General features: G+C 37.3%; 1 protein-coding gene across 1 annotated transcript in view; it reads left to right on the top strand.

Moving 5' to 3' along the window:
• Positions 1-26,855, top strand: part of PRIM2 (primase (DNA) subunit 2) — a 97,334-nt gene that overhangs the window by 44,728 nt on the left and 25,751 nt on the right. The window contains exons 8-10 of the mRNA XM_008637662.2: positions 13,779-13,846; positions 17,344-17,416; positions 18,399-18,584. Coding sequence (XP_008635884.1) covers positions 13,779-13,846; positions 17,344-17,416; positions 18,399-18,584 — 327 coding nt within the window. The remainder of the gene's footprint in view (positions 1-13,778; positions 13,847-17,343; positions 17,417-18,398; positions 18,585-26,855) is intronic.

Genomic DNA, 26,855 nt, shown 5'->3' with positions numbered 1-26,855 from the left:
CTTTCCATTATCTCTTGCACATAGATGAAAACAATACGATTTTCCCAACCTCGGTAACCTTATAGCCCCAGATAATTTTTCTCTTGCTTGAGTATTCTGTACAGGCTTAGTCATGCTGAAGTCATGTGTTAGTGTGAAAAGAAGCTAATTTTCTTATACAAAATGGACAGTGGGCTTCCACATGATTTTCAGTAACAATGAGAGAAAATGTCATAAAAAGCAAAATTAAAAAACTGTGTAGGTTTGGAATCTGTGTTTTGATGGTCATAGGGATGATGTGATATGTTGACTGCTGTAGGGAGTATGCTTAGTAGGACTTGTGAGCACTATTTCAATAAGTATCGAATGTATATATATAAAAAAGTGTCACTCAGTTTCACCTGGTCACAGTTTAGTGAGGGCTTTGGAGCCGTTTTGGTGTCCAAGGGTTATGCCAAACCAATCTGCAAAAGAATTAGTAAGCTGTCATTAGCAAGTGATTTTTTAATTTTTATTTGCTGTTGCTGTGTTGATAAACTACTTGAACATGACTGATATGATATGTATTTGGATCTAGTAACTTCTAAGTTTTAATTGTATATTGATCTTATTTTTGTACTGTATTTAACAATGGCTTTGCTGAGCTATGTAGAAAGTAGCTTTTTAGGTTACCTTCCTCTACACAGGTTATTTTCTGTTATGAAAGAATGCTGCAAGTAGTTGTGAGCAGCTTAGAGATCCTTTAGGGCTTTATAATTACTCAGCAGCCATGGTGAAACAGATTTGATGCTAGCAGCAAGAGTTCCTTGGCTAATATAAATACTTGAACTACTGATTACAGCCTCTGATCCTCTGCCAGTAGTAATTACATCCTCTATTTCTCCGCCCCGAGGGTGCTGAACTGCTGTAACTTAGGAGAAACCAAACTTCTGCTGTCTGTTGCCAGACGCTTGGCCAATACCATTGTATATTTTCATGGCTCCCAATGGATCATAAACTGTGGTTTGAAGAATGTTAGAATGATACGAGGCTACAAAGGATATTTGCTGATAGGTTTTGCCTAACAATATGTTGTTCTTGCTTCAGAAAATGAATACCAGATTTGTTCAAATACTAATGCTTGGAGAGTACATTCTTCATAAAAACTCTTTTTTAGTACCTCCTATATTTGAAGACATTATTGTAAAGTAGCCTACCTTATCTTCTGAAATGCAGTTGCAGTACCTGATTTACCATTTATTTGGGTTGGTTATTCCTTTACACATTCATCTGGCTTCACACAACTTACATCTTTTAATCCTGTACTTTTGGTTGCTATGGTTCCATAGTCTTTTTCAACTCTTGTGCTGCAGTTATGTATATTCATTTATTCAGGGTCTCATTATTTCATCAGTCATCTCACAGTAAGTCAGATGTATTACCTAATAGGAGCAGCTTCCAGAGATCCTTCCAGATGACCAGTAGTCAGAAAAAAATACAGGCTTATTGAGAACCATGAGAGATATGGTTCTAGTACTATTGCTAATATCCCATTCTTGAAATCTGTTCTTGAAAACTAGTCCGTACACCTCAGTAAGTAGTTAATTGTTATCTATTTGTCTGCTTATCTTTTCAGTTACGTTGCTAGTTGAGCAGGGGGCTGGTTTCCTGCAATTATTTTGGTGTTTGAATACAAACTGAAAATTCTCTTATAATTGACATAACACGTTTTCCTTGTAGAGTCTCTACTGTTCTGTTTTTTGTAGTGTTTTGATTTCCGAGAGATGATTATGTCTCTCACCCAAAATTTTACTGTGAAATTTATTAGGACTTAGTGTCTTACAGGTTTTATCTCTCTATTAAGTGTGGTAAGATTGCCTAAGATGGGCAAAAATTATTAATTCTAACACTTAAAGATGAGTGTAGATAGTCGGATCACTCTAACCTCAGCTTATTTGTTGATGGACCATTGAGGAAGCAGCTCAAAGCCTTGCGGGAAACAAGATTGTCATGTGTGTCATGGAAAAGAGCAAACTTATTATGGGATATTTGAGGAGACTTGTGGGATCGTGTGTAAGTGGTTATGGATCATCTAGCAGAAGAGCCAATGGCAGGAAAAGGGAATGAAAGAAATCTATGATAATTAGGCTTCTGCTCAGTGTCTTATCACTGCAGTAATAGCTTAATAAAAAAATCTGTATTAAACATTATTCCTAATTATTTTCCTGGTTGAGCTTGTTCTCTGTTTTCTGTGCGTGTAGTGCTAGCAACCTTCAATCCCATGGAGCTGGTGAGTAGTTTCAGAAGGCTGAGAGCCAGAGCCCGTAGGTCTGGGGGCAAGATACTGGAGAGAGCAGAGGGTTTGGGAGTTGGTGCTGGAGTGTCTGGTGTCCAAGATGTCCAGAGGGAGAGTGAGGGCTCGAGAGGCAGCCTCTGAGGAGACCACAGTTTGTGGCCAGCTACGAGAGGCTTATATGCCTGAAATCAGCCAACACATGTGAACAACGCAGCCCATGTTGTGTGGTTTGTCTGTGCATGTGCTGTTTGTGTGCATGTGGTGCCTATTTTTGTGTTTGTGGAGTTCTTGAGGTGGCCAGCAGCATCTGTACAGTGTGTGTGTGTGAGGAATACATGGTCAGCCTGGCTGGGGTCAGGGGCTGGCAGCAGTCTGGCTGCCAGGGGCTGGGAAGGAGAACATCCCTGGGCCTTGAAGCCACCAGCTTCAAGCTTCACTTCAGCGGCTTGCTGTGTGCACTTTGCTCTGAAAGGCACTGAGCCACAGGCCTTAATATGGGTCAAATGGAGGTCCCACTTACATGGTTAAGTTCTAAGGCAGCAAAATTTATGTTTTATAAATAAGTAGCTTTTTTTGAAGGCCTGGTTTTCTGCTTCATGAAATTTACTCCTGGGGGAAGTGTTCTTATGTCAGAGTGTATTTGTTTATTCAGAAGTAAAATATTTGTAATAATTGTAAATACAAGTAATCAACATTTAAAAGAAAGAACATTTTAAGGAAATCAGAGCACTGCATGTTGTTGGAGTTGCTAGTAGTTCTCCTTAATTGAATGTCCTTTTCTGTTTTGGAAAGAAAATATTTAAACATTAACTCTTACTCGTGTTTGGGAAGTGTCATTGCTGTTACTGGCAGCGGAGAGTTGAGATGAAGTAAAATGTTGGAAAATGATGATAAGTAGGCTCAGATTAATGCTGGATTTTAACAGTATGGAATTTGAGTGCCTGTCATGTTTTTAGCTCTACTCACTAAAGATAAGAATGTAATCACTGATACTTGAACATATGGGAAACTGGGGTTTAAAGGCTGGCAAGATTTGATTTTGCTTCTTAAAAAAAGTTAATGAATATTGTAAAATATGCACAACTGAGCAGAAGTATTCCAAATACCTTTTTACTTTTAAAAGATGGATATTTTTCTAAGTTTTAGCAACAAACGATTCGTTTCAAGCAGTACCACATACTGAGAGAATAAAACAATTGAAATTCAAATGCTGCCTTCTGAGTTTTGGAAGTAAGAGATTGCTGTCATCCAGGCTGTCATAATAAAATGTTTTCTATGTTGTTTGTTACGAAAGATCAGGTATGGAATTCCTAAGGGTTATTTAAACTTATTTGAAATTGTATGGTAAATTTGTCAAGGGAAAAAAGTAACTATATGGAGATTTGAGAAGGTCGTTAAACACAGAAAAATGGTTTGCAATAGTATTCTTTTTCCTTGGATGTTAGTGTCTCTATCTTAGTGTTTAAGGGCTGAATAAGAACACAGCCTTGATTAGTGTTGACTTCAGTAAGTAATCTTGGTCCCTAAGAACAAGTGGTTTTAAGATGTTTTGTTAATAATTTTTCCCTGAAAGATATCTCAGAGTAAAATGATCTTGTTTCCAAAAAACCTCCCTTCATTTCATCCTCCTGCAAAAGGACTTGACAATCTTGTTAGTTCTACATTGCAGATGAAAATGTGGACTTCGGAGGCTGGTTAGAGAATGGAAGCTCTTGTATGCACAACAGGAAGGCTAGTAGTTCAGAAATACTTGGTACTGTTTTATGGGCTGTATTATGTATTTTGTATTTGATTTTCAGCAGATTACCCAGGGAGATTGCAGAGTCTCCATCCTTGGAGATATTCAAAACCTGCCTGGGCAGTCCTGGTCAAACAGCTCTAGATGACGTTCAGAGGTGCTTTCAAACCTCGGCCACATTGTGAATCACAGTTGTTGAAAACCAAATACACAGTACATAATACAGTGTTCCTTGATGTTCAGATGGGATCTCCTGCATTTCAGTCTGTTGTCCATGTTTCATCTGGTCCTGTCACTGGTCACCCATGGAAAGACCCTGGCTCTGTTCTCTTTCCACCCTCCCTTCATTGGTAGAATCCTCCAGAGCCTTTCTGCCTCCATGCTGAACAGTCCCAACTCTCCCAGTCTTTCCTCATAACAGGTGCTCCAGTCCCTTCATCTTCATGGCCCTATGCTGGTCTTCCTCTGGTGTGTCCATCTCTATTGTACTGGGGAGCCCAGAACTGGACAGATAATCAATTCCCGGTAGTAAAATCCTATTACTGCTAAAATTTAAATATCTCTTCTGAAGTTCTGTAATAAAACTGATTTATAGTAACTGATTTTTATACAGTAGCAGACATTTGTTTCCTGTAGTGGATAGGGCTTTAGTAATAGGGTTTGTAAAGATAAAATACATAGCAGTTTTTAACTGAAGGTTTTTATGATAGCCTACATTGATGAAGCCCTGTAGTAGTAATGATGAGTATGTAAAATGAGCTTTTCATCAAGTGTATTGGATGGGTATATAGAGAGTTGCTTCTTCTTTTTTTGACTATATAGTCTTCATCATCAGAGAACTTCTGCTAGTGTGGTTGTTCTTAAAGCAGTTTTGGAACACAATGCTAGACTGATGAAGTTTGTGTTGGGAAACACCTACCATGGTTTGTGACCATGACTTTGAGGGTCTTTAAATAATAATCTTTCATACGTTCTATCCAATTGCTTCTTGTGTGATATTGACTAGTAGCTTCTACCAAGAAGAGATTTTATGAAGAGATTTTGGCTTTCTTAATTTCCTTCTCACGAATGAAGAGCGAGGTGCGGGATGTGCGTGTGAAACTTTAAAATCATAACATTAAGACCATGGGGAAATCACTGCTGTCTGAGTTACCTTCTCCCACTTCAGTAATGCTCCATGGATGCAAGTTAATTAAGGCATCACTGTATAGCTGAACTGAGGAGCACATTCCAGGTTACTTTGGAGTAATGGAATCACCATTTAGTCTCTGGGAGAAGGACTGGAAAAGCAACAAATTTCTGTTCATAAATAATGCCAGAGAAAGAAACAGAAGATCTGCATGCAGCCAAAGAATAGTAAGGAGTAATGAAGAGATGAAGAACTGTTTGCAAGAATCAGAAGTTCATAGTGAAATAAAGTGGAATAAAAGAAGCGATTTCATTTTCCATGCTTGCTGCGAAGGCGAGTGTTCCAGTACACTGTTTGTTTGGTTTGAAAATTACTAGGTATCTGGAAGTTGATAAAAAGGACTGAGGACTAAATGAAAAGTTGACAAGGCTCTCTGTAAAGGCCAAGTCAGTGGTGAAACAGTTGATAAAATCACTGAAGAACCTTTACAACTATGGGAAGCAATACTATTTAACAGAAGATTTGGATTTTGCTGACAAGGTAGCTTCTTAAATGTCTGCTTCAATCTACATATAATTAAAGCCTGAAACACACTATACACTATTGTAAGAAAGATGGAATCAATAACTTATTTTTGGGGGAAAATATCTAATGAGCATCTTCATAACTGTCAACTTCAGCTTTATTTTAGTATGCAAAAAAGTACAAGAGATGAGTTCATTTACATGCTGTCACCCTCACATGCAAGTGAAATGATTATATGCACAAGTAATAATGCTGCAAAACCCAGCAACAGTTTGCTTAGCAATTAAACAAGGTTTAATTATTGAAAAATTTTGCTTTAAAGACTAAGTATGAGACTCCAATCCAGATGTTATTTATACCTCAGTGTGAATATGAAAGCCTAGACATTTCCAAATAGAAAAAAGAAATCAATTACTTTCAGAAGCAAGTGCCTCAGGAAAACATTAATTATTATTCTGAGTGCATTTGACAAATGCTGAGCTGAAATTAGTGGAGTTTGGTTTCTTCAGAGTTCTTAAAGTATTAGGTAAATATCTAGGACAAGCAAGGACACTTTTCATAACTCTTAATTTCTTTCTTCTTTTATGGAAAGTTTTTCCTTTGGTAGCTTGACTTAACTGGCAAAATGAAAGAAGACATTGTATATGTAATATTTATAATTTAGAATATATATCTTACAACATAATTTATATTTAATTATACTAGTATATAGGTTTTAAATTTTCAGATACAGCATCTAAGCAACATTGATAACTATTGTGCCCTGCCTTTTAGAGTCCGAAAAGAAAATGACAGTGCTAATAATATAATTTTAATTCCTTTTTTTGTTTGTTTTTTAAATAAGTTAGTTGCTGCCTTTGATTTGCTTTCCTTAAACATAAAAGGCCACTTTGTGTTCTGTGTGATTTTCTTTTGGCTGGCTTGTGTTACTGTGAAGGGGGTGGGGGTGTGTGTGTGTGTGAGAGGAGTTGGTGGGTAGTTTTACGTAGTTAAACAACAAAACAAAAGCAAACCCACAAAACCATCTTCAGCCTTATATTGACACTTATACCATCCACTACAGATTCAAGAGTGAAATTTTTTCCTGTGCTTGAGAAATGTCAGAATTGTTACATTTATACTGGAAGCCCAGTAATGCTAGTCTGTATTATTTATTTCCTTTAGTCTGATGCCATGAAGATTTTTGCCTTTTCTTTTATACCTCTGTTATACCCCTGTTATACCTTTTTACAGCTTCTGTATTCCTAGTGCTTTTTGCCTACATTCTTGGACTTGTTTGTTAAGCTAAGAGACTAAACATTTTAGAAGCTTCATAGCTAGGGATCAGTGTGCCCCAGACCCCAAGGTCCTCTCCAGAACACATTCTGTAAACCAAGATAGAACCGTCCAGGGGAAGGTTCCTTGGGGAGGGGGGGCTCACTTGAACCTCTCATTGGGGAATCTTTGATAGATATGCTAATTAGTAAAGCCTATAATGTTATACCCAATGTTGGGGGAGGATTAGGATAGACACGAGAGGAGAGACACAGAGACACAGGGAAAGACTCGGTGGGGTACATCTTGATGCATATGACCTGGACGTGTACACCTAAGGATCCTTAAGAATAAATACCAAGGTAAATCCCTTTTCCCCTTCTAACCGTGTATGCCTCTTGATTTTAAGACCAGGAAAAGGCATCAAGTCCATAAATTTGGTGGTACTAGATGGAAATAATCAGAATGCTTGATGTATTAAATTATATTGATCCATTTAAAAAAAGGTTTGATAATGTCAAAAGCATTTTTTGCATAGTTTTGTTAGTTTTGAAGAATGTTATTTGCTGTTATATAGGTTGTGTGTTAACAATTGTTGTGGAATAGATGTAACATTAATTTTTTGGTGTAGTTTTTATTGAGCATATTTCAGTGTAAGTGCTGCTGAAATAACTTTTAATAACTGAAGAAGCCTTGGCAAAAATTACTTATTAATTTTATACAATGCTTGAGATATGTAAGATGCTGTGAAAGGTTGAACTCCAGCTTTTTTCAAAATAAAATTGATCAGTGTTAAAATGTCAACTGTCTAGGTACAGCAGCATACTGGCATGCAAACACTGCTTTCTTATTTCAGGTTCCCCAGCTGCATAACATTTGCATTGTGACATTTTGTAACAACATTAGCACTATAGCTGATGTTCACAATCAATCGGTTTTTGTTGGTATGAGACAGCCTGCAACTTAGTTGGATGCTGAAGGTGTTTCTCTGGAATGTAATTAACTTGAATTCTTGGGTTCTGGCAGTATCTGCATCTCATAACTTCTTTGTGCAAAATCACATAAACCGTGTAATATCATTCTGAAATGTCTTTTAAAAAAATAAATAAAGGCAAACCAAAGTAATATTAAGGCTTTCTCAGAAGTACAAAACCTTTCTAGACATTGTATCTGAAATTTAATCTAAAGGAAATGTCTTGGTGCCTGGTGCATTAAAATGCCTTACTGGAGAATTCATATCCTTTAAAACTGCATTTTAGAGAATAGCCAGCTAAAATTCAGGTTTCATTGAAAATGAAGTTGTTTTAAAGTTTTAGAGCTTCTTTTCATGAACAATGATTCTAATCAGAGAGAAATGCATTAAGGAGTCTTTTGTGACTATTACTTCCTCTATTTAGGCTTAATAAAATGTACACGAAAACTACTTTTTGTGGCTGAAAGCAGATTGCTGCAGGAAAGAGACTTTATGTGAGTGATTTGTGTGTGAAATGTCATTGTATAGTAGAGTTCCCCTTTTTATATAAAAGCATGGCCTTGGTTAAATGTTTTGAGAAACAATTATAGTTGGACTCTATGTAAGTGGAACTGAGACTTAAAGGCCTGTTATTTATCATAATCTTGCTGGATATTTGCGCAGTTCATGTTCAAGACCAGGCTGGATGGGGCTCTGGTTTACTGGAAGGTGTCACTGCCCATGACAGAGGGTTTGGAACTAGATGAGCTTTATGGTCCCTTCCAACCCAAACCACCCTATGATTCTATGTTGATCTTATAAATATGTAAAGAGTACTCTGATGTGTGTAGTGTATCTATAACAATATAGTGATTATTATGATACAATCTTTACTGAGTAGAACTAAAATCTTTCTACAGCATTATTTTAAACCTGTTCCATAGCTTAAAATGAGGAGAGGAAAGCTTCCCAAAGGCTTTTGTAGCATCTCCTGAAGATTGGTTTTTTTTTTTGATCAAACGGATACTCTAGAAGGATAGCTGTTGTAATGCTAGGTTTAGTTTAGCAAGCTGCAGCTTTCCCTGAGAGCTCAGCGGAGCTGCTTAGGGCAGTGCGACCATTGTCACCCTCCCGTAGTCCATTTCGGACAATTCTGCGGTTTTGCTCTGGCAGCTGTCAGCTTTACAACCAGTGATGATGAAGGAGGCGAGAAGGGTCTCTCCATAAGAGTTTAAGAGGATCTAGTAATAGCTACATCTCATCCCAGCGATCCCCAGAGGCAGAGAGACCTCGTGATCCGGGCGCAGGGGGGTTTTGTCAGATCGCAGGGGCGGTACATGGGCGGAGTTGGGGTACAGGAACCAATAGGGAGAGCCCGAGGGAATGGCCAGGGCTAGGGGCAAGGAACAGTGGGGAACAATCTGGGATAGGAAAAGCAACGGGTAAACAGATTGCCACAGATAAACTAGCTTATGGAAAAACCTAATCTAGATAAACTAGGGTTATGGAAAAAAATTCAGAATTAAGGTAAAGACTTTCACAGAAAATGTCTTACTGTCTTCTCTTGTTTCTCAGTTATTCCCAGTGGAGGGGGAAAGCTGGGATCTGTAATTCTGACTCTCAGATATGTCATAGCTACAGTGTTGTCAATTAAAAAAAAAATACGTATGGTTTGGTTACATAAGATTTGATATTCTGTTAGATTGGTTACATTTAGAAAACATCTTAAAATGCTGGCCAAACAGATCTTTAAATAAAGTTTAATGAATTAGTGGGAACAAGTGTTGTGTCTTTTAATGTTAAATAGCTATCGCTAAAGGTTATATATATATATAACCTTTAGCGAGATATATATCTATGTATATATACATAGATATCTATGTATAGATAGCTATATATATATATATATATATGTATACCTATCTCTTTCAAAAAGCTCAAGAAAAAGGCACTTTACCTGAAGTGGTGTTGGATTAGCAGAGCAGAAAGTAACTTTATTTCATTCCACAAAAGATAATTTTTAATTGTATACCATTCCTTTAGAGGTGTTGCAGGTGCTACCATGATGTCATATTTTACTCATATCTTTGTTTCCATTTAGCTTTTACCTTCTTTCCCTCTTGCACTTTGCTACTGTGAGGGCTCATACTCAACTGAGTGATGCATTTAATGGGAACAAATAGACTATAGTGCATTTTTTTGGGCACAGATAGGTCAGGCAGTAAGTTGTGAACAGGCCCTGCAGAGAGACCTTGACAAATTAGAGGGCTGGGCAATCACCAACCATATGAAGTTTAACAAGGGAAAGCGACAGATTCTGCACCTGGGATTGGGTAGCCCTAGTTGTGTGCACAGACTGGGGAATGAGAGGCTGGAGAGCAGCACTGTGCAAAGGGACCTGGGGGTCCTGGATGATGGAAAGACAAATATGAGTGAGCAGTGCCCTGGCAGCCAGGAGGGCCAACCCTGTCCTGGGGGGCATCAGGCACAGCATCGCCAGCTGGGCAAGGGAGGGGATTGTCCTGCTCTGCTCTGCCCTGGGGCAGCCTCACCTTGAATATTGTGTGCAGTTTTAGGTGCCACAATATAAGACAGATATTAAGTACTGTTAGAAAGTGTCCAAAGGAGGCCACAAGGATGGTGAAGGGCCTTGAGGGGAAGCTGTATGAGGAGTGGCTGAGGTCACTTGGTCTGTTCAGCCTGGAGAAGAGGAGACTGAGGGGAGACCTCATTGCGGTCCTCAGCATCCTCGTGAGAGGAAGTCGAGGGGCAGACACTGATCTCTTCAGTCTTGTGACCAGTGAGAGGAGTGAAATGAGGTAAAAACAGTTTATTACACGAGAAAGGAAACCAAAACAAAAAACCCCACAAGCAATGCTTACCAGCAGCAGACTGATGTCCAGCCAGGTCTTGAGCAATGGGAGCTCTGGAAAAATTACCCCTCAGTCTTATTGCTGAACTTGAGGTTATAAGGTCACCATCTCAGTTTAGCTCTGTCTGTGTGTCCTTGTCTGCTGCTCACTCTGCCCCCTCCTCTGATGATCCAGGCCTCAGGACTTGAATTATCTTAAGTCAGCAGTGTTTTATGTTCTCTGTAAATTGAACTGCTTCAACATGATTAAAGTTTGGAGCTATGCTCTTTATTTGACAACATTTTGATATCTTTCATATATCTAAAATATCAAATGTCATCTTTTTGCCTTTTTTTCCCTGGTATGATGATTTTTATGTTGAGTACCATATAGAGGTGAAGGCAAGGCTGTGCTTGCAGGAATTTGTCTATGTTTTATTTCAGAGTGGTTGAAAAAAGTCTTCAAAGTCTCAATTTGGAATGTGTGATAGGGATCATCTTCTAGAAAAATGCTGTTGAGAAAGCTCCTAAAATTCTTAGCTGTTTAAAAACACTAGTGTTAATTTACCATGACCTTTGTAAAAGCTGCTTTTATTTACACTCTGGCTCTGTTAGAAAAAACATAAGGTTATAAGGAGAAACTTTATACTTGAAAATGCTACCTTTTATTTTTATAATCCAGGCAAGCTGAAGGAAAATGTGCTCTTTCAATTAAAGTTGTTCAAATATTTTGATGAGGTCTCCTCAACTATGTTTAAGGAAAGCTATCCTGGGTGTTAGATAGAAAAGAGCAGTGTTACGAGGATTCCGCATCTTCCAGAAAATAAACATTTGAAATAACTGGACAAAGTGTTTGTTCTAAGATTTGAAAAGTGTTAGATCTTATTTTCACAACACTATGGTGTGTAGAGAACATTACCTTGTCCAGGCAACATAATAGAGGAAAATGGGGAGTCATTTTGCTCCTAAGATTTGCAGATTCAGAAAAATATTGGCCATGTGGATTCTCCTTTGACTTCAAGGGATTATGTTTTTCTGCCCTTTAATGGTGGATCCTGAAACAGCCAGCACAGACCACCTCTTCCATATTCTTCATTGCGATGTCAAGTAAAATCTTCGTTAAAGATCACTAGGTCTTGGTTCTGCCTCAATTACTACAAGTCTCCTAAATGAGTTTTAAACCAGTGTTTCTGTTAATTGATAGTGTTTACACAGAAACGTACTTTATTGTATATATAACTTTGATAATAATGTTGATACTTTTTCAGGTTTTGAATGTTACTTTTTTTTTTTTTGCTGCTTACATCACTGTCCAGTCAGACTTTCATAAACGTCCTGTCATAAATGCATTGTTTTTTTCTGCTTAAATGCAATATTTCAAGTACTGCATAGAGAAAAATACCATATGCTTGTGTTATGTAAAATTGTATCTGTATTTGAGTGTGCACACAAATACTGTTTTCTGTATCTCTTAAGTAATTAATGGAAAAAGAAGGAGATGGTATTTCGGGTGATTCAGTCTTTGTTCTGATAACTTGTGGAGTAACTTGGTGTTTAGAAGGCTTCCACGTTCTTTTCAGAATTAGTTTCTGATTTTCTGGTTGTGTTAAAAACAAAATTAGAGGGTTACTTTATAGGGGACATGAATATAGAACAATCCTTATATCGGCCTTTAAAACTCAGTGGTAGGAAAATGAGGGGTTTTTTTAATTAAAAAAAACCTTCTGAGTAAATGCAGGGTTTACTGAAGTTCTAGTATATCATATGCATCTCAATCTAGCTCCATAAAACAAGGGAATGTGGATCATGCTTTATTGCTGAGATAGCTGCCTTTTTTAAAAGGAAGATGAATGGGTTGCTGAGAGTGCCAGGTTAACCTTTCCTGCAGCAGTCAGATTGGATGAGTACATTTGGGTTACCTGGGACTGAGAAGAGCCACATTGTGAGACAGTGATTGCTGCAGTCCAGGGCTCCCTCAGCAGCAGAAATGGCCCCTTCCTCCTTTGCTGCTGTCCCTGTGTTCAGTAGCTTCAACTTCCCTTGGCAGACAGCTGCTTCGAACCTCCTCTCATTTAGCTGGGGCATGGTATTGTGAGCTTGAGGTGCAAGTTTCAAATTTGATTCTAGTCCGACTTCTGCCTAGCAGCAAAGGTTATGGAATGGATGTAATGAATGGGGGGGTCTTTCAGGAATTACATATTTTTAATGCATTTTATTTTTGAGTTACTTGTAAAATACTTAAGTACTTGATGCTTATTTATACAGTGTGAAATATCTCAAAATTTCTAATTTGTTCATAGTTAGTTTTCAAAATACAGCCACAGAATCATGAAATGCATGTTATGTTCAATATTTTGTTAGATGTATGTCAGAATGATCAACAGTGCTATGTTTGTAGCTTTTATAGGTGAAGGTAGCTACCTTATATACAGATACTAAGCAAATTTAATACATATGTTTTTCCAATTATTTTAGTTAATACACCAGTTAATTAGTATTCCACAATAGTGTGACATGTATTTGTTGATCTATAGATTGCTAGGTTTATTTATGCAGAAAAATTGAATGTTTTAACTAGTCATATGAGTTATAAGAAAAAAAAAGTGTTTATTTTAAAACAACCAAATTTCAAAACAGGTTATGCCCATTTAAAAAAAACTGTACACAGAGGCATGTTTATATAAGTCCCATGGTGCTAGATACTGTGTAAATTATGTATAATGTGGCTTCATGTATTATATTTACACTTGTAGAAGGCTGTCTAGGCACAATATGACTTCTAGTTCAAATACGTTTGGAAAACATACACCACTTTCAATGAAGTCTTGCTATTTAATTCTAATAGCATTGTAATTTTAGAAAAATTATTTTTCACTCTTTGTTAACTTGTGAATATTTCTGCTAGCTTCAGATTCTGGAAGGCTGTGCTTCATTATTTTTAATAGGAGAAATTACGTCTTACCCAATGTTGTATAAAGTTGTAACAACACAGTGTGACTTCTAACATAATCCTGCCTTGTGTTACCAAGTTTTTTAAGCTAATATTTTATTGATTGTACTCCTTTTTTCTTCCAGCTGACAGCACGATCACTACCTTCCATACAGTCTGATGAGAGACTTCAACCTCTGCTTAGTCATCTCAGGTAGTATGAAGTGAAAACATGAGTGTGTTCCTTCATGCAGATTAAAGTAATTGTTTTGGTAGAATGCCTTAGGTACAGGTTTTTTACAGACCTCACCTGTGTGATTGGCTTTGACTGGAAAAAAAACCCCAAAAGTAACCCTTCAACTTAATTCCCTTTGTAAATGACGTGGAACATAATTTATAGAACTAGTGTTGCTTCTAAGTAACAAAAAATAGTTGTAGCTTTTATAAAGTTTTTTTTTTCAATAGCAAGTGCAAGGTTATTAAGCTTCTTTATGAACAAAACAGATTCCAAATTACAGTGCTCAGAGCATGGGCCTTCCTTGTTGCAAATATTCTATGCTCTCTGCTCTTTTTGGGAGATTTTGCTGTCATTGATGAATGGAGTACTAATTTGTTTTTTTAATGGACCTAAGTAGATTGCTGAAAGTGTGAACCATTAGAATAAATAATATGCCTCCCTCTTAGTAGTATGAGTGTGTGTGTGCAGATATATATGTGTATGCGTGTGTATAGATATGTATGTAAGCTTTCTACTTTATTTTTAGGAAAGGCTAAGCATAGGTCTCTTTCTTACATACATGATTGCTTTTTATCACTTTATATGGGAGACTTTTCCTACTATGGTAGTATGCAAAAGGACAAGGTCCATACAATTAGAGCGAGCTGGTTTAGAATCGTGGAATAATTTAACTTGAAGTGAACCTCTTGAGATGATTTAATCTAGCCCATGCTTAATGCAGATCTGGTTAGATCAGGTTGCTCAGGTGTTTATTTTTGTCGAATTTTTAATGTCTTTAAGGATAGAAATTTACTTAAATATTGGATGTCAGTAACGAATGCGGTTTTTGAACACATACAGCTTAGCATTAAGATCATTGAAATGATGTTGGGTTAATTAAAAATGGAAGTGTTGAGGCTCTGTCATGGCAGTACTGCATGGGGAATTGGGATGCAGATCTAGTTTGCTAGATCATGCTCCTTATTTTCTATGGTGCTGTACTGCTTGAGCTATCTGTTCCCAAAACCTGACATTTTATTTTGACTTTTAAAAATCTCATAATTTTTATTATATAGGAAGAGTTTTATGTTTTGTTGTTTTTAGTGTAAATCAGAATAGAAAAAATAGCTTTCATGGTATCTCTGCTTATTTACATACGATTAAACTTTGTTCAAGAGCAAGGAATGAAAACAAGGATTGCAGTGTTATTGTTACTGTTACATAGCTGGGGATACTTCTGAATGCCAATAACATTCCATGATTTTATTACCCTACATCTTACTGGGACTGTAAAAAATGCAGCTCAGTGGTATACCTTTCTCCATTTGAAGATCAAGAGCAATTAAGTTAGCTTTTCATAAACTGTGCTCTCTAGGAGTAATCACTAAGAAATTGAAAATTTCTTTTGATATATACTCTGCATCTATGTAAGTGGAACAGTCCTCGGGTATCTCACAGTAATCAGTCCTGTCTGTGCTTTTTTTTAAATATGGAAAAAGGAAAGGTTCCCAAAAAAGCTACTTTAACAGGGATACTGTACCCCACATTTATGCTAACTGGTATTTCTTGTACATTCTTATGTTACCTTGCGTATGTATGTTATACAACTGGTAAATCACTTCCATTTGCTTTTGTGAAAATTGAGGGACTGTTTCTGGTTTGTCACCAACTGAAAAAATTATACAAATGCTTCCAAGTTGCCTTTTTTGGAAGTTTTTTAAAATGAACAGAATATATCAGATCTTGCAATTTGAAAAGCAGCCTCTGGCAGTGAACAGACAGGTGACCAAATACGTCATCTTTGTTATTTATTTCTGTGAATCTGTGATTCCTTTTGCTTCATCTTGCTCTTGAGAAAGGAGAATATTAGCTAGTTGTAGACTTTCTTCTACCTTCATTATCTGAATATGTAGAGCAGTATTTTACTTTTGGCATATGTCAATAGACCTCTGTCAGGGAAGCAAAAGCTTAGAAATTAATGAAAAGGTCTTACAATTGATGGTTATAGAGCATTGTTTAGTTGTTAATGCCCCACACATGCTTTGGCATCTATTCATGTTTGCTTGTGACTTACAAATTAGCAAGTCCTCTGAAAAGGTGATTTTACTGTGGATTATGTCTTCATAGATATTTTAACCCATGCCCATTATTTTTTTTAAAGGAAATATATTTTGCAACTAGTTTTAGACTAAATATGTATTTTTTCTGTTACTTAGTACTCTTTTTATTCTATTCTGTTTCGTTGGTGCTTTCTAGTACCATTTGTACTGGACCAAAAAAAAAGAAAACATTTTTAGTAATAATGTTAAAGTATTTGATGCAAGATTGTGTTTAGGGATTTCACATGCTCACAGTAGGCTAAAAGAGATTTAACTTGCTGAAACTAACAAAAGAGATGGAAACTTAATATCTAAATGTGTGAGAAGAACACTTGTGCAGCTCCTGCTTTTTATGGAGTGTACAGGCTTGTTAACACTCTACTGTTTAAAATACTCAGCAGGAGTAATTTCAGATGGACAAAACCCGTTGTATGTAATCCCATCATCCTGCTGTAGGACTGGGTCTATATGTGAACTGTAGGGAGAAGCTGAGTTGACTTAGTTTAGTCTGGTGAAAAAGAAGCTTCAGGTAGCAACCTACAACTGTTTGAAGGACAAACTACTGTGGGGAAAAATTAAAAACTCAAAAACTGAAGAGTAACAGTAAGTCTGGGATGGCCTTTCCTGCATTACTGACATATCAATACAGTTTAAGTCCTAGCCAGAGTAGCACAGGAATTTATTTACATGTGCTGTCTCATCTTTCACTCATACTGCAAAGAAGCTACCTTTGAAAGCTGAGCTAAGTTCAGGTAACCCTACACTACAGCAGAGACAGTCACACAGACATTGTCACCCAAGTAATTTCAAATCAAATACAAGCATCTAATGCCCAGCTTTTACTTTTAAATATTGAGACTTCTTGAATGAAGATATATGCAGGGCTGCAGAACAGGCCTGGGGAAATGCTTACACCAGAACCCAACCAAACTCAAAAGTTGACAGTACAGTATTACAGGCAATAAAGTAAACAGGGACTTTGGATACAGATTATTGGTCCAAAAAGCAGGTTGTAAAGTGCGGGTGAGCAAAAATTTCTTTGTCCAAGAGGGATTTTGTAACTAATTTACAAGGATTATATCTTAAGTCTTTTGAAGGCATGCAGAGTTTAACTCCAGAAAAAACCACATTTTGCTAAATTACAATACCAAGTGCTACACTTTATTCTGTGTATTCCTGTATGACCCCTCACTTCTCCTTTCTGATAAAGGGAGAGAGGGTTTCTTTGCTGTATTTGCTCTAATGTTGGCTTTTTGAGTCCTAGTTACTTGGTTTCGTGTTTTTGCCTGATATGAAATATTTGCAGCCCACAACTGATAAATTATTTTCTTTCTAAATTTGTAAACTTAAAAATATTTTGGAACTGCTTTAAATGATGTTTGCTTTGTTTTTCAGCCATTCTTATGTTGGCCCAGATTACAGCATCCAAAAGAACACTGGAAAAATTTCTCTAGAGCAAATCGATGCTGTAAGTTGTGTTTCTGGAGCTATATAGGATATTGGAGTTATATAGGATGTTGAAGTATAACTTCTTAAATTCAAGTACTGTATGTACAAACAAAATAGAAAGCCTTTATCTTCTTTTTATTCATATTGGCTTTGTCACTGTTGAATGAAACAGCATTAAAGTTCAAAATGGAGCAGAATTAACTGAAAATGCATCTAATCAGGATTCAGACTCAGAGTGAAGTTCACTCAGAGTGAAATGCTTAATTTGCTGTTTAATTTTGTGTACTTTCACAAATATCTAACATAATTATAAGCAGAATTTAACAAAATTTTCTTATTTAACAATCTTGCAAACTATGATGTTTAGTTTATGATTACTGTGTTGCAGTATTAGTCTTTTCAATGCTGTTTTTTGATTTTTGACTTACAGGAGGGGTTTTGAAAACAAGGAAGTAAATAAAATGGAAGTAAAACATGGGATGTAAAACACCATGCATGAATTGTATAGAGACGATTAAAAACATAACTCCTTTATCTGAATTTTAGGAATTGTGTGTTTTCAGTGTCCATCTTAACCATGATAGTGTTTCTCTGGCAGTGAATGAAAATCCCCTCCCCTTCCCCAGTCCCCCAAAACTCTATCAAAGGCTGCTTCGCCATTCCAGATGCTAAAATAAAGCAGAGTCAAGAAATATTGTAATGCAAGTGTGGATATATTTTTCCTGATAGCAATTAAACCTGTGTTACTTTGTAGCTGGAGGCAATCTGATACTGCCACCTGTATTACTCTGTCCTCTGGATTTTGTTCTTGAGATGGTTATTGAATTGGATAGTTTATGGACTTACTTGTGTTATGAATTCAGTCCCAAGGCTCTCTGTACATGCATCTTTTCTTCCAGCCATTGGCATTTTCAAATGGAGCTAATTAATAATCACAGTAAACATATATCCTACAAATTAAATGATCAGTATGGCTTAAACAGAAATTCTTCTCTTGTCAGCTCTCTGTGAAGTCATTCCCTCTCTGCATGCGGCAGTTGCACAGAGCCCTCCGGGACAGCCACCACCTCCGTCACGGAGGCCGGATGCAGTACGGACTCTTCCTAAAAGGCATTGGCCTGACTCTGGAGCAGGCACTGGAATTTTGGAAGAAAGAATTTATCAGAGGAAAAGTGGATGCAGATAAGGTAATTCAACTAATGAAAGTATCTCAAACTTACCTCAATATGTGAATGTGGAGATGTAGTTAATGCGTACATTGTGCTACAGATTTAAGTAGGTGCTTTTTGAAGGAGATAATTGGGCAAAAGGTACAGTAATGTATTTTAAAGGTGGGAAGTTTTTTTTTTGCTCTCTTTGCTTGTGATTTTAGTCATTTTGTTGGGTATTCACCTGAACTATGGGTAAAAAAGGCAAGCCATAAAGAGGCTTTTTATAGATGAAGACTAGAAAAACCGTCCTACTAAGAAACAAGTGTCCTTTACAAAATACAGGTACTATGTAACTAAATTAATTCACAAGTGACCAAAACCAGTACTATCTGAAAGAAAAGGTTAGCCTTTTTTGTTGTTTATTAAAAAAATACTAATTGGACAGCTCTGTGTGAAGTAGTCTTGCCTCAGCAAATTTACAGTTGAAGAATGAAAGAAGCAGCTGGGGACAGAAGTCAGAAGAATATGTTCAAGGAAACAGTGAGAAATACTATTCAGTGCAATGGGAGGTATAACTGATATGTTAGTCATTAGTCTCACTCTTGCCAATATTTTTGAGAGTGTTGTGGGTGAGGAAGATGTAATGTCTAATTTTTGGAGGACTGTGAACTGCTCCTTATCTTGAACAGCTCAGGTACAATGAAGAAGGCTTCCTCTCTCATCCTTCTCTGCCTGGCCTGTGGTATGTGTTAGAGCACAGTTTCAGACCATATCTCAGTTTTGGGTGGAGTGTGATACTTCATATTTAATATTGTGAGATCTCAGCCTTCTGGAGTACTGTGAAATATTTTGGAGTGCTTGGTAGACAATCTTTTGTTACCTCAGGTTCTCTGGGCCATGGCTATTTATACAAGATACAGGGCAAAAAATAAAGTCAGCTAAAATGAATTCTGGTAGGTATGCTTCTTTCGAGACCCAGAAGATAGATCAACATGTCTGCAAATTTTTTGGGAAGGAGAAAGGGGTTTAAAGCTATGAATTGGATAAGAATCTAAACCTCTGTTTATCTAGTTTCTTAAGTGTGATACGATTTAAAAGGAGATAGGTAGTTTATTTAAAAAAAAAACCCTCAAAAATGCATTTTTTTCCAAAGGTCTTAAGAACATCTCTGAAGAGTGGCAATACATTTTGAAGTGGAATGCCAATTGATTACTAGTTGTATTGGGTTTATGTGGCCAGGTTTTGGTAGTGGATGGGGCTACAGGGTTAGGTTCTGCAAGAAGCTGCCAGAAGCTTCCCCCATTGTCCAACAGAGCCAATGCCAGCTGGCTCCAAGAGGGACCTGCTGCTGGCCAGGGCTGAGCCCATCAGGAGTGCTGGGTAGTACCTCTGGAATAAGATGTTCAAGAAAGGGGGGGAAAACAACACCTTCACAATAGCAGCTTCAGCCAGAGAGAGGAGAGTGAGAATACGTGAGAGCAACACAGCTCTGCAGACACCAAGGTCAGTGCAAAAGGAGGAGGAGGAGGTGCACCAGGTGTCGGAGCTGAGATTCCCCTGCAGCCCATGGTGTAGCCCATGGTGAGGCAGCTGTGCCCCTGCAGCCCATGGAGGACCAAGGTGGAAAAGAGATCCTCCTGCAGCCCATGGAGGACCTCATGCCAGAGCAGAGGGATGCCTGAAACAGGCTATGACCCAGTAGGGAGCCCATGCTGGAACAGGCTCCTGGCAGGACCTGTGGCCCCATGGAGAGAGAAGCCCACACTGGAGCAGGTTTGCTGGCAGGATTTGTGACCCCACAGGGACTCACACTGGAGCAGGCTGTTCCTGAAGGACTGCTCACCATGGAAGAGACTATATTGGAGCAATTTGTGAAGAACTGCAGCCTGTGGGAAGATTCAACATTGGAGAAGTTCATGGAGGACTGTTTCCTGTGGGAGGGAGTCCACTCTGGAGCAGGGGAAGAGTAAGGAGTCCTCCCCCGGAAAATGAAGGAGCGGCAGAAATGTGTGGTGAACTCCCATTTCCTGTCTGCCTGCACCACCTGTGGAAAGAGGTAGCGAAAACCAGAAGTCAAACCTGGAAGTCAGGAGGGATGAGGGGAAGGTGTTTTAAGATTTATTTTTATTTCTCATTTCCCTCCTCTGATTTGATTGGTAAGAAATTAGTGTTCCCAAGTCGAGTCTGTTTCGCCTGTGACAGTAACTGGTGGCTGATCCCTCCCTGTCCTTATCTTGACCCATGAGTCCTTTGTTGTATTTTCTCTCCCCAGCCCACCTGAGGAGGGGAGTGAGAGAGAGACTTGGGTGGGCACCTGACATCCAATAAGGGTCAACTCACAAGACTAATTGAATTCAGGAAAATCCAGAATTTTCAGTTGCCATATCTTGTGCTTAAAGGAACTGAAAGAATAAAAACAAGCTATTACAGTATAACAGTAGCAGTATAAAGACAGACATTTGTTATTTCTGTTTTCAAAAAATATTGGGAGAACACATCTGATTCCACCTACTTGTGCTTTGACCAAATATGTACATGCACATGTATGAAGACATGTATGCACCTTGGATCCTCTTTTCAATCACAGGGTTATGACTTCCTACTATAGCATCTCTGTTGATAGGCCCTAGAAAGAAATGAAGTTTTATCATCCTGTGTTTAGCTTCAAGAGTTAGAAAGCATATTGTGAATCAAACAAGGAGTTTGGTTACTGCATTTTTCACAAGGAAGCTGTTACTTCCATGTAATTTTGGTCCTTTTCAAGTTCTAGATAACCAGCTTCAAACTGGGATAAAAAAGAAAACTAATTTTTCATGCCTCTAACTGAGGCTGGTGGCCCGTGATTTTTCACAGTAGTGTCATACAATGTTTAATGTCCTGAAAAAAGGAAGATTAATACAATTCTTATTGCTATTTTCTTCATTTGACATTTTTATTTTCTGGCATTCATGCCATTGTTCCTTTCCTGTAGAGTGGAGATAATTAATTACACTGTTTCATTTTACTGGAGCATTGTGAAGATATATGCATGATCCTTCGTAAAGATTAAGGTTAATGATGTATTACCTACTGACCCTTTTATTGCAAAGAGGGAGTGTTCAATTTGCTGGAAATTGTTATGATTTCAAAATTGTTTGTTCATTTTTGTCTTTAATAGCTGCAACATCTATGCCAATTCTCAGTCCTAAGAATTCTTGGCACACAACTTGAGCCTTCAGCAGGCACGAAGTTTTTTTTAAGGAAGTTACCATGAGCACATTAGCAGCGAACTGGCTAAGCACGGTCTCCAGGCTGAGCATAGGCACATGGACAATTTGCACCAAAAAGAACTCCTCCTGTGCTCTGAGTAACTGATTCATGCATACCTTAGGGCTTATTGATAAAAACACTGTAGAAAGTTTTAAAGAAATTATATTTTACCTTTAGAGAGGAATCTGTGAAGTATGAATGAGGTGTGAAACCATGTAGTCAGTGGGAAAAAAAATCAAGTAACACCTACAAAGAAAGTGCTGAAACTGGTGGAGATGCTCTCTTGGTGGGCTGGGGGGGGAGTGGTCATGTATTGGCTTGTTCACAACAAGGTCAAATGCAGAATGGAAAATAAAACATTATCTAATTTAGGCACTGCAATTAAAATTACTCTGCAAATTGCTAGGTTAAGAGTGCCTAAATGGTAAATTGTTGTTGTTCAGATGAAAGGATCAGCTGCCAAATAGGAGTAGATGCATTACTTCTGACTGAATGGTTGTGCCAGTTGGCTTTATAACTTCAGTGTTATTTTAAGACCGTTTTGTTTTTTCTATAAATTGTAATCTTACTCTAAACAGACACTGATTCTCATAGAATCTTTCACTATTCTTGCTTAAAAAGTAGCTCCTGACCCTGTCAAAAAAAAAAGGGAGGGGAAAGATGTATCTCCAGTGTGATTTAAAAATACACAATGGTAATAAGATGACAAGATAAATTACATAATTAGAGTACGGATTGAAAAATGCTTTCATAGTTATAAATAAAGTCCTCTAACAGAGATCATTGAAGTGGAAATTGTTACTGTTTTCAGATACTTTTGTATGATTAGCCTGTGAACGTGAAAAGGAGGAGTTGAAAAATAATGCAGTGTTTTGAACAAAAGAAAGAAGGAATGCAGAATCAGTTTCTTTAAGGTGTTATTCAGTTACATGTTTAGTTAATAGCCTGGATCTGAGGTTTTGATACAGACAGAAGGCTTTAAGGTAGCCCATCACTTTTTGCTTTCCTTTGCTACATATACTTGTGATACATGTTCTTTTTCTTAGCAGTAATAGATGTATGGTGGTACAAAATGCCCTCTTCTAGTACTCTGATTTTTTACCTTTTTGTGCAGAAGTAACAGTTGCTAGTTACACACTTCTGTGTTGAAAAGTAATTCCTTTGGTACTGCAGTTTGATATTGCACTAGTTTTTATTATTGTTGCATATGCTGTTGAAGCACATCTTAAAACTGTGCAAGAGTGTGGGGGTTTATTTATTTATTCAGTAACTCTCCAAAACTGAAGTATTACTATTTACCAAATTTTCCTTGTGACAAAATAACTTTCCTGTCCTTGTGACTTCTTGCAGAAAGTGAGACATGGCTCTTTAGCCCATGTTCTAGGACTCTTCCCTCAGAGACATGGTGGCACTCAGGCTAGCAAAGCCTCTTACTCATCCCGAGTCAGTCTTCCAGATTAATTCACTATAGTTTCATAGGGCATGTGGTTTTCTATCATGGCTGATCACCAATGGGAAGGAGCAGGTTGTTTTCTAGTTGTCGGAGTATGCCTCTTCATCCCTTCCTGCTAGTGGAGGTCCTCACGACAGATGTTTCACTGGAAGAAGGAAAAGGAAAGTTTACTCAAATTCAACCTTGCTCAGAGTCTGTTGTTGGTAAAGAAGCAAACCCTTAAGATTGAAGCTTTTGAAATTCAGGAGATTATTAATATATTATGTTTCTTCCACACATGGTGATCCTGTGGAAGCTGAGTACAGATAATGTGACAGCCATATAGTGCATCAATATGCAAAGGAATATGTCTCTGACTGTTAAAAAAACATTCCAATGAGATAGTTCCAGTGACTTTATTTTCCTGGCTTTTTGATTTCTTTTCCAAATGATCTTAGGAGATTCTTGAGTCTGGATTCAAGAGTGAGCCTTTACCTTGATTGCAAACAGCTGGTGATGAATGTTTCTACCAAGGCCAAACAGAAATTCCATGACTAGGGACCTCCTGAGGTCCTTTCCAGCCTGAATTACCCCGTGATTCTGCAAACTGGGCTGAATCCAGGTAGAAGCACATGTTTGTGAGAGCGAGCCGCTAGAGGGAGACAAGATAGTACGGAATAAACAAATGTAATGTATAGATGTAAATTAGAAGTGTTTATGCTCTAATGCTTTGTAAGTCTATGCAATTATATTTTTTACAAAGCCCTGTGTATCTAAAGTAAAATAGAAGTAGGCACTTGGCAATCTTCAGGTCAGTGCTTTTAAGCACATACAACTATGCCCAGTGCAATTTATAATGCATGGATGATGTGGTGGTTCTTTAAAACAACCTCCACCTGCTCAAATCCTCATGAATATTTTCTCTGTCAGTCAGTTGGTTACGTTCGGTTTTGGTATTTTACTGTCTCATTTCTTAGAGATTTGAGGGTGGTTTTGCTCTTAGATTTATTTTTTTTCTTACTTGGCCCCTTTATATTGGGTATTGCTGTCTACTATTTTAGGAACATTTCGATTAATAAATCAGAAAAGGATCTTTATTCTGTTACATTTTTAATTATAATTCTCTAATTTAATGTTATCTGCTATTCTTATTCTTGAATTATTTAAACTTAACAAATCTGCAGGCTAGAGTGACATTTTGGACAGCAAACCACAATATTTAACATCTAAGAGATAAAGAAAAAATTGAAATTCCTCTGTTAAAATTTCATTTAAAAAAAAAATTACATCAGTAGTACTGTAATGTAAATAGGTGGCCAGGTTTGAATTCTCCTGAGATGTATAAAGACTAAAACAGAACTTCAAGAAAATGTTGTTTTCTCTTCTAGGACATATGAAACAAAATTGTAATAAAAGTGCAGCATATAGTAGCAGTAAGATCTTATTTCCTGAATTCTGTAGCAGTGGAGGACTATGTCATGGTAACAAAACGTTGATATAGTAAAGAATATTGTTGTTGCTTTCATTGGTTATCAGGGGTCAAGATATTCACATTATTGATTAAATTGTATTTTTGTGTTAAACTTACCATAAAATCAAAAAGATCTTTTCCTTCCACCAATGATTGTAAAAATTAGCTTCAGTAGAACCACTTACTATCTGTATTTGTCTTGGACAATTTGGAATTTATGATTTCATACTCTAGTTATAGTGAAATATAACAAGTGAGTCTTAAAGATTTTGAGTGAATAATTTTTGTTGTGTTTTGGCAAAATTGCATTACATTCATAAAATTATTATATGTTGAATATGTTATACTTACGTAGTAGAAAGTAAAAACACTGTTATGGTATGTTTCAAAATGTGTTTTGTATTCTACAAAGTTAGCTCTTGAAATTTCTTTAATAGCAGGCTAAAAGTGATTTAATTGTCAGAAGAAACAAGAAAATGCATTTTTCATTTGCACAACTCATTTTTATTCCCAAACGTACTGTTTAATTTGCATTAAACCTTTTCTTTTAATGCAAGTTCAAAGAAAAATATAGTAATGTGCAATTGTTAGGGGTGTTTCAAGACAGTAGGTGGTCCAAGGCTTACATCCTAGGCATGTAGCTTGAAGTAAAAATTAATATTTAATTTGAATTTTAACCCCAAAGGCTAAAGAAAAGCGCCAGGTAAAGAAAAGAAGGACAAGTCTATGAAATCAGAGTATTTGTGCACAACTGTGAAGTGATTCAACCAAGATGTTGAGTTATATGTTGAGATGGTTGTTAGGAACTGAACAGCCTCTGAGACAGTGATACACTGAACACGAAGTTAAAACGTTAGTCATGTTAGTTTCCAGAAATCAGCTTAATATCAGTGAGTCAAACATCAGGAGATCTACTCCTTTCGTACAACTTCCTCAGTGTTTTATTTTCCACACAAATTGAAGCCTGGAGGAGAACAGGTGTGTTGTTCAAATGGGACATAACTGTTTTTGAAGGTGATATTCACATGAAGACAGGTGGCTCCTGAGATCAATTAGCTGCCTTGATCTTGGCTGAAGAGAATAGTCTGGAGGCCCTTTTGTATTTTAATAAGCAATATGCAGAAGAGGCGTTTTGAGTGAATTTGTTTCATAGTAAAAATTTATACAACTAGGCATGAGAATGAAAAGCATGACTTCAAGCTATAAATGCATGGATTGCTGGTGTTACATTTGAGTCGAGCTGAATTAGTAGTATTCTTGTTGGTTGTATCTGGAAAAAGATTTTGTTTTATTTTCCTTTGGCTGTAGTAGTTTACTAATAAGCAGTGAGGAGCTAGATGTAAATAACTGAAAATCCTGAGAACTTATGTTGTGGGCAGCTATTTTTCTTCACCATTTGGTTCCATATGAATGGTTGGAGCTGAGCCTGACAACTAGGATTTTCTTGCAAAACCTCTGTGATCTGGCCATTAAGTTTAGAATCATAGAAACATAATATCCTTCTTTAGCTGAATGGAAATAAGCTTCAATGGCCATTAAAATTAGGTTGGTTTTGGCTTTATGGCTATCACAGTATGTGTGCTAAGTCTGTGCAAGATTCTTGCTGTCATATATTGTTACTTAAAGTTGTGTTTTGTAGGTGGGAATTTGTCCTTTGTGTCCTTCATGTCTTGTGTGTGCTGTGCATATTTGCTTGTGCTTGCTAGCATTCTTTTCCCTTCTCTTGTGGAGTGCTTCAGAATTTTGAAAGATCATCTGAGTTCTGTTGGTGTTACTGACACACTGATCTGCATGGTTTGCTTTTGTCAATTTGTTTTGTGTGCCTATTGACTACAGCAGTAGGAAGGATTCTGGAATGGATTCTGGAACAGAGAGGACTGAGAAAGCACGCTCACAGGGGTTGCATTTGATTGTATGCCAAGAAGGAGGGTACTTAGGGACATGGCTTAGTGGTGGATTTGGCAGTGCTAGGTTTACGGTTGGACTCAATCTTAAAGGTCTTTTCTAACATAAATGATTCTATCTTTCTGTGATCGTACTTGAATAACTTCTTGCAGAATCCTGTTAAATTCTGCCAAATCATAGGAAGGAACTGGGATAAGATTCCTTACTTGCTGTATCAAAAGTAGAGATGATTAGCAATGCCTGTAAAGAT

The sequence above is a fragment of the Corvus brachyrhynchos genome, unplaced genomic scaffold, assembly GCF_000691975.1.
Source record: "Corvus brachyrhynchos isolate BGI_N302 unplaced genomic scaffold, ASM69197v1 scaffold136, whole genome shotgun sequence".
In the NCBI taxonomy this organism is placed as follows: Eukaryota; Metazoa; Chordata; class Aves; order Passeriformes; family Corvidae; genus Corvus; species Corvus brachyrhynchos.
This window is presented reverse-complemented; position numbering and strand designations above follow the sequence as displayed.